This window comes from Geospiza fortis, unplaced genomic scaffold (genome assembly GCF_000277835.1).
Source record: "Geospiza fortis unplaced genomic scaffold, GeoFor_1.0 scaffold381, whole genome shotgun sequence".
Classification (NCBI taxonomy): domain Eukaryota; kingdom Metazoa; phylum Chordata; class Aves; order Passeriformes; family Thraupidae; genus Geospiza; species Geospiza fortis.
The window spans coordinates 3,601,034-3,610,002 of record NW_005054348.1 but is presented as its reverse complement, the minus strand read 5'-3'; the positions used below and the strand labels follow the sequence as shown (position 1 = coordinate 3,610,002).

General features: G+C 40.9%; 1 protein-coding gene across 1 annotated transcript in view; it reads left to right on the top strand.

Moving 5' to 3' along the window:
- The window catches only part of TSNAX (translin associated factor X), a 21,910-nt gene extending 15,970 nt beyond the window's left edge, over positions 1 to 5,940 (top strand). Inside the window, exons 4-5 of the mRNA XM_031058753.1 lie at positions 2,436 to 2,563; positions 4,154 to 5,940. Coding sequence (XP_030914613.1) covers positions 2,436 to 2,563; positions 4,154 to 4,528 — 503 coding nt within the window. The 3' untranslated portion in view covers positions 4,529 to 5,940. The remainder of the gene's footprint in view (positions 1 to 2,435; positions 2,564 to 4,153) is intronic.
- The last annotated feature ends 3,029 nt before the right edge of the window (positions 5,941 to 8,969 follow it).

Genomic DNA, 8,969 nt, shown 5'->3' with positions numbered 1-8,969 from the left:
TACCTCTCTGCAGCCTGTGAAGTTATTTGTCTTAAAAGATCCTGAGTAGCTTTTATCTAGTGTGTTTTTCTATTGCTTGTGCCCAGAATGCTTTACCTGAAGTCTCTTGATTAAATTATGGTGTTTAATTGGCCTTGCCAGCTCTGTGTTTGTGTTCTGGTTTGTGAACAGCACTGTTGAGTGTGAATTTGGTTGCTTCATATTTATTCTGCTTTTCCCAGTGCTGCTGTAGAGTACTATAAAGGAATTGCCATTGTGAGTTGCTTCTGCTCAAATACATATTTAAAAGGAAAAAAAATGCAGGTCACTTATCATGCTTTTGTAGTGGGTACGTGGAAAGCCTCCCACCCCTTGATTTTTTTGGGGTATTTCCACACTCATGTGTTATTCAAATCTATGTTCTCTTCTTTTTGATTTAGACTATTTCTTTGATCCAGGTGAAGCCTAAATTTGCTTCTTCCTGCATGCTTCCATAAGCTGAAGTCCTGGCACTGTACAGGTCAGTTGAGGGTATTAAGATTATTTTAATGGAAACAGGCTTCTACTACTGGTACCCTTGGTTACATCCTCATTTTCTCACTGACAAAACTATTGTCTAATCCTGGCCTTCTTGCAGCATGATACCTGTTAGTGTCTCTTGAAGTGAAGTCATCCCCTTAAAATGGCTCAGAATAGCTCTGCTAGAACCATCTCTGTCATGTGCCTGTTCCTTTAATGTCCTCTTTGGGCATTCTCTGTTCATGGGTCAGATATACACAGGCATTGACTTTGTCTCTGCAACTTTTTTTAGCTTAGTACTGCCGTGGCTGTTTGTTCCAGCATTGTTTCTGCCTTTTTTTCCACCAGCAGTGCCAGCTTCAGCTTTCTGCTTAGGAACTTTTCTCACATGCTTCCCCCAAATCTGCTCTCTGCACATAAAGATAAACTGACAACCTGTAAAATCTGTGTCTGAACATTCAGACTTTTTTTTAGATCTCACTTTTGTTGTAACGTGTCACTGTTGAGTCAGAGATGACACATAGTCCAATCAGGAGGCAAAGTGGCAAAAGCATAATTTAGTTCATCCTCTCTTCTTTTATAGCTTAGTTTGCTACACGTGGACCTGATTGGTCATTTAATCAATACATTTCACATGATTGGCTAATTAAAAAGACACCCATTTGTGTCTTGTTAAACAATCCTATGAGAAAAACAGAAAAACAGATTATTAGAAAAACACCACCTGCAGGTTGTTTTAATATTTGGCTGTCATTGTTTATCTCCAGCTCCCTAAGGCTTCCCAGGCCAATTCTGGGAAAGCTTGTGTAGCTTTCTCTTTCTCCAGGCTATCACATCCACAGTAATGCATAATAAAACTGCCATCTGCTAAGTAGGTAGTGAGAGAGAATGGTGGCAGGCAGCTGTAGATGGTGTACAAATCTAGTACAACTTAGATTTGTTATCCCATCTTTTATTCCCTTTCCAACACACCGACTCCTGTTGTCCCCCTGCACACCTTAATTTTAGAGTGTAAGTTCTTTTGGACAGAGCAGTTATTCATGTATTCACAGAATCACAGAACAGTTAGAGTTGGAAGGGACCTCTAGAAATTACCTAGTCCAACCCTTCTGCCAAAGCAGGATCACCTATTGGTCTTCTTATTGGACATCACAGTCATGTCTAGTTTGTTTATTTATTTGGTCTGGAGTGATTTGTAATAACAGATGCTTTGCCTTGAATGTGAATTTCACCAAACCTGCATATTTTAAGGAGCCTGATTCTCACAAAATAGAGAAGTGGGAAGCTCAGTTTTAGACAAATATCTACTACAAGTCCTCCTGGGTAGGGTTGCTCTCCATCTGTTCATCCCCCGGCCTGTGCTGATACTGGGGATCCCCTGACCCAGGTGCAGCACCTTGCACTTGGTCATGTTAAACTGCATGGGATTCCCATGGACCCAACTTCTCAAGCTTGTCCTAGTCCCTCTGGATGGCATCCCATCCTTCAGGTGCATCAACTGCACCACTTTGCTCAGTGTCATCTGCAAATGTGCTGAGGGTGTATTTGATCCCACTCTCTGTGACATTGATGCAGATATTAAACTATACTGATCCGAGTATGAGCCCTTGGAAACATCGTGGGAAGCTGATCTCCAGTATGTTTCTGAGAATACCATGATGCTTTATATAGAGATTACAGAAGGTTCTGCATGAAAGATGCAGATGGAGTAAAAACTTGAACATGTTTGTCTGTGTGCTTTGTCTGACTTTCATGCTTCAGAAATGTGCTATGTTAGATTATGCTTCAATGTTATTTCTGGATTATGTTAATTTTCACTTTTTGCTGGTAACCTTCAAATAGTCTCACTTAAAAGATTTCTTAAAAACTAAATAATTGTGAGCATGGATCAGTGCTGGAAAGTTTGAAGCATGAGCTTGTTTCTGCTGTTTTTGCAGGGCTTCAAGAATATGTTGAGGCAGTTTCATTTCAGTATTTTATCAAAACACGATCTTTGATCAGCGTTGAAGAGATCAACAAACAACTAATATTTACAACAGAAGACAGAGAAGAAACAACAAACATGGTAAAAGTTTTTCTTTTCTCAATTGACAAACATCTTTCTGGGATGGAAATGCAGCAAGAAGGCTTAGTCACATTTTTGGCATCTGATTAAATAAGGCCAGTTAGTGGAATGGGATTAGATAGACATGTGGGCTTTGACTCACTTGTTCAAAACATGCCTTTTATTCTGATATGTAGTAAACTAAATCGGTGGGATACAAGTTTATAAATTTCACATCCTTTTTATTAAGAGCAAACTGAACTCTTTCTGATATGGCAAAAGATCGGACAGTGAAATGCTAGCTAACAAATGTAGCAGAGAGATTTTTAGTGCCTGGGGCCGTTTCTAAGACCTTCTGGTGTATAGTGATGTTGCAGAAGTTGGAGGACACAAACAAGTCCAAGGCAGGATGAACTCCATGACTAAAATCTTATTGCTGGTATTGAACTAGTCCCTGCAGGCACTGTATTTGCCTTGTGCATATGCCTTAGCTGCATCATTTGTAACTCTCCTGGAGCTGATTCCTTTCAGAGGACAGACTGGTGTCCTGTCATACCTTAGCCCTAATGCCATATCTGCTGTTTCTTGACCTGCCTGTACTCCTAGCCTGCCCTAAATGGCTCATAGGGACAAGCTACTGTCACCAAACACAGTAAACTGGGTGCAGTTTGGTTGCTGACAGAGGACAACAGTGATTTGGTAGCAATCTACAGAAGCGCACGAGCAGTTGAGGTGCAGTGTACAGTAATGCTGCTTTACATGAATTCCTGAGTTTGCTTCTGCTGAAGAGATTGTGCTGTAAAGCACTTCTCATTCTTTCTTTATTCTCTTGATATTTGCAGAGAAGCCTGATTTTTAGCTTAAATTAATTTGTTTTTACCAGAGGTACCAGCTATGAAGTTGTTAACCCTAGCATGCATGCCTCTGACCAGATCTGTCAATTTGGCTAGACAGCATATTATGGGAACAAGTGAACAGAAAGAAACCTGCATTGTCTCCCATGTTACCAATATTCTGGCAATAAAAAGTATTGGAAACTTGGATATTGGAGCAAACTTGTAACTTTGTAATGGGTTTGCTTCGTGAAGATTTTTGTTTGTTATTTTAACAAGCTTAGTTGATATAAAACAGATCTGAGAATATGATGGCTACTTGTAGTGAATATGTTTTGAAATTAAAGACACCATTATGAAATTATATTATTTGTTTTCATAATGCAGACTATTTTTGACTGATTTGCTAACTTTGGACTGACTAGGAAAAAAATCTATCAGGCTGAGATCTGTCAGATGAAAGAAAACCCCAAACAACTGCAAATAAACGTTGTTACAAAGATGTGATAATTCTGTTTGCCAATAGAGATGGTAGAGTTAGGGTATGTTTATCATATTTGCTAGAACAAAAATGACATCTCAAGTAGAAATTACCTTTTTATATGCTGGAATGAGATTAGTACTTTTGAAATCAGACCATGTGGAAGTGCCATGCAATTTAATTTTCCAGAATGTTTTAAATTTCCAGTTATGTTAGATGAGTTAGCATGTAGTTTAACCATTACAGATGGCTTTCTCACACTTTTCTGTGCTGGTCTTCCTTCCATTCTGTCCCCAGACCTCCAATTCCCAGGATAAACAGCCCCATAGGTGGAGCCTGAAGGTAACCCCTGTGGATTACCTGCTGGGAGTGGCGGATCTGACGGGAGAGCTGATGCGGCTGTGCATCAGCAGCGTTGGCAACGGGGACATCGACACGCCCTTCGAACTGAGCCAGTTCTTGCGCCAGATTTACGATGGCTTCACCTTCATTGGCAACACCGGACCTTACGAAGTCTCCAAGAAGCTCTACACCTTGAAACAGAGTCTGGCAAAAGTAGAGAATGCCTGCTACACGTTAAAAGTACGGGGATCCGAAATCCCAAAGCACATGTTGGCTGATGTCTTCTCCACCAAAACGGAATTGATTGACCAAGAGGAGGGGCTTCCTTAAGATCAGGAAGCTCTTGCTACTCAGAAGAGAAGAGGACATAGAGAAAGCTCTCTAGTTATGGTTTGGAGGGTTATGACCTTCTCAAAGCTTTTTAGGTAGAGACATTTTTAGTTTTATCAATGAGAAGGCTGTTTGCAGTGGTAATTTGTAACCAAAAATACTTTTTATGATGTGCAACAGAAGAAATGTTCAACTTTGGCCTCTTGGTATGGAATTTCCTGTATTGCTCCATTGTATCTTCTTTCAGAATGACCACAATTTCCACTGCACTCTACTCCAGTGACTGTCATTTGTGTGACTTACCTCAAACTAAGTTTTCATCAAGCACAGCAGTGGAAAAAAATGGTTAGGTACTCTTATTTAGCATTATCCATACGTTTCTTCTGAATAATTTTTTGAGTATTTGGGTTCTTTACTCATGTCACACCTACAACAATGCACCTGTGCATAAGTGCAGCCATTGACTTGAGACTGGGGTGGTCTCAACAGTGCCATGTAATTCAAGTTTTCTCTGATTAGTGCTTTAAACTATGAAACTAAGTCAACTTTTTGCCAATTGATAATGAAGCTGATTGCACCAGGTAAATACTACTGTCACCTGTTATTTTGGGTCTCTGTTAATTGGCTCTGTTTGAGCTCAAACTGGTACTTCACAGTTTTGAGATGAGCTAGGAAATCCACAGAAAATAATTGTGGAAAGTATTGTTCTACATTTTTTGTAATACAGTTTAATGCAGAATCTGACACATTTTTGTTTGTGGACAAAAGAAGTTGTCATACAAAGTATGTAATTTGGTGTTAGGACAAGCAGTTTTTGGTCAGAACAAATGTGTTGCAGTGCTGGAAGTCTGTTCTCCATTGTTTGTGCTGCCCTGAGGACCTCCAGTGGGATTGAACTGGTATAAGTGGAAAAGGGCTAGCCAAGCTTTAAATATATGTTAGCAGGAACTATATCATGTGCATGTTCCTGTGGAAAGGAAATTGCAAACAGAAGTAAGGCAGGCATTCTGGTTTCCACATTTATCTTTGAGGGGGGTATGTCACTGTTGGCAAAAAATCAGGGCTTTATGCTGGTGTCTGAAGTTATGAAAGTCTGATAATGTACATAATGCTAAAGGAAAACAGATAAAACAACATGATCTCTAGACTCCAGGAAATAGGCCTCCCAACTGCAATTGAAAATACTGCATGTTTTTTATTTCCACTTCCATATGCTGTGATACTGCCAATACTTTTCCCATGAGCATGTCCTGAGTAGCTGGAATCATTGGATATATGGATAGGAATGGTAAATACATTTCTGTCAAATTTTTTCATTGTTTCTACCATAAAGTAGTATGGGGTGGATTGAACAAGCAGTGGTATTTTTCCTATTGTTTAATACTATTTTTTACAATAAATTCTGAAAAGTAGTCACTGTCTCTATGTTGGTCCTTTTGCCTGTCAGTCCAAGTGGTAAATTACAGTGCAAGTTTCCACTGTGAAGGACTTCACTTGGAAGTTTTGATGCATTCCTATATTCATACTTCCATGAGCACTTTCTAATGCTGAATGTTTTTCTTCTCCCTTAACTTTATTCTGTGATGTCTAATAACTTGTTAGTATAGAAACTTCATGTGAAACTTTTGAATGAAGAAAATGCAAAGGATTCAGATGACAAAGCAAGTATATCCCTGGAACAAATCTGCAACAGTACCCATGTTTCTACATCTCTCCTTTGTTTGCTGCTTTTTTTTTTCCTGATGAGAGGAGGGGAAAGAAAGAAGGCTTTTTGCTGAAAAGGAATAGTTTGGGGTGTCACCCTCTCCCTGAGATGCATACATCTAGGATTTCAGTTGATGCAGCTACAGTGCAGTTGTGCCTCTTTTGGCACACTAAATATACTGCAAGTCATTGCTTGTTTAGTGTAAGTGTGTGAAGTGAAAGCAGATACTGTTAGACATAGTGTGTGATATTAAACAGAGATCTGTCTCGTGTCTGTCCTAGCAGCTATCAGGGGGAATTAAAAAATGTTCATGGCACAGTTTGAAACAGATGAGATGGATTTCAGCACATTGCACTGCTTGGCTCAGTGACATTCTGCCTCTAGCCATGGAATGAGCACACAGTGGCCACCACTTTAGTCAGCTCCTGCTTTTATACAGTCATTCATTATTTTAAAACTACAGATGTCTTAAAAGAGTACTTTCCCCCTGCCAGCAATGTTTAGAAGTAGATGCTCTTCCAACAAGTACGTACTGGTTCTAATGATTTTGAGATTTAAATTTTTGGTAAGGCAATATAAATTTTTTTAATGGCAGACATGATTTCTAAACTTCAGGCTGCCTGGCCATAATCAAAAGCTGTGAATAATTTCTAATAAGGAGCAAAGTGTATGTGCAGTGTATTAAAACACCAGCACAGATGGGAAGTAGCTAATGGCCTGAAAACCTCCTGCTCAAGGAAATATTTTCCCCAAAAAACAATTGCACTGTAGCTATTTGAAAAGTGACAGACATTTATCAGCAAAACAAGCTGCTAAACAAGCAATGGCAATTTTCCCATTTCTTATCCCATTACTCTATGGAGCTATTGATACGCTTGGTCTGCAGCCAGAACAGGACTACGTCATAGCAGATGTTTCACAAGGGCAGCTCTGCGTGCTAAAAATCATCTCTTTTTCTGGAATCTCCTTTCTCAGAAATGATTTTTCTTTACGGGTTCACTTTTTTCCCTGAGTGTTAATTTTCAGTGAGGAAAAACGCACCCGCATTTAGCTTTCCAGAACTGCCAGAGAAGTTATGCAAGAGAAACTTCCTGTTGATAAGACACATATGTCTGTCTACTTAAACTCCTGCTTACTTGGATGTTCAGTGAGTTTATTGAAAATCGAAAGAAGAAGAAAATAAACCGCACCTTTTATATTATTTAGCATTTTAGGTGCTTTATAGAATCCAGATTCTGGCACTGCCCTCAAAGAGTTTGCAGTTTGAGAGTAGGCAAAAGGTCAGCCAAGACAAACAAAAGGAAGATGGTAGAAAGGGAAGGGGATAAAGTGACAGGATTTTTACCAGAAGACGGTGTGTAGTAGTAGGTTGGTTTACCACTTCCCATTTTGGAAAAGAAACTTGTCCAAACTTATGGAAGTCTGCAGTGTGACAGTAAAGGGTTAGTTGGGAAGGGTGAAGGCAGTGGAGAGGCAAAATGGAAGGAAGTGAGGTAGAGACAAAGGGGGGAAGAGTGGCAAGGAGTGGGACAGCATGGAGGAAGAGCAGGCTGAGCCACAGGACAGCGGGAGCACATGCAAGGAGGGTGGGACTGGGGAGGACGTGGGACAGGAAGACAGCCCTGCAAGAAGTTGGAAACAACACTTTGAAACCAAGTGACTCAGCTATAAGAGAGACTTGGAGTTGACCAAAGGAACTGAATTTAAAATTACCACAAGGTCCCCAATGCATTGATCTAGCCTTGGGCCATAAATAAGGGGAACTTGATTTCCTGAGCAGCTGAGAACCTGCAGGTCCTGGACTGAGCAGGGTTTGCAGGCTTCCAGTTGTGCTCTCACTAATCAACAAGCTCTCAGTTCCCATATGACCCAACTTCCCAGTTATATTACCTTCACTCCCACACTGGTAGCCACAAACCTTGATGTTTGAATTGCCATCATCTGCAGCTGTTAGAGACATGGTTAGATACAGTTTTTAACATAAAGAAATGCTTACGGTGACCACAGTTCCCCCTTGTGTGCTGTTTACGTGTCCATTTCGCTGGCATTGCTGCTTCAAACCCCTCTCTGTTTCTTCCCTTTCTTTACTTATCCTTTCTCAGGCTGTACTGTTCTTTTGAGCCATGGCCCATGTCCATCCCATGGTTCAGTTCTTTCCGTGTTTAGCTGGAATCCTGGGGTAAAATGTGTCCATGCAGGAAGAGGAATCGATGGGTTTCTTAGGTAGGGTTGTCTGCTCGCACCTCCAAATGTGGGAGTAGTGCTGTGACTCTGAGGGGAGAGGTCTGGTATTCCTGCATTCGGATAAGGCCTGGTGCATATGTCCTATGGCAGCCATGGTGTCGTGTGTCAGGATGGGTGGTGGGTGGGCAGATCTCATGTTGCTTTTGCAGGTGAGCAAACCTCGGTTATTCTGAGGTTTGCAATCATCACGAGCCAAGGAAAATTGCCTACAAACATTAAAGAAGTTTCTTCTCCAGTTCTGTGGAAGGTTGTCTTTGAGGAGTATGATTTCCCACAAATTCTACCTCTTTTTACCTCACCCATCATCCCTTTGAAAGGCCTATTTGCAGAATGCAGCAGAAGAGACTTGCTCATGACTACTTCTGGAGCCAGTCGGTGCCTCCCTGAATGCTGGCCAAAAGTGATGTGATGGTTCCTTTCTCAGCTCCTCCCACAGGCCAGGCAGGCTGGCTCTGGTGTCCCTTCAGCCACCCTGGGGGGCTGAACTCTGAA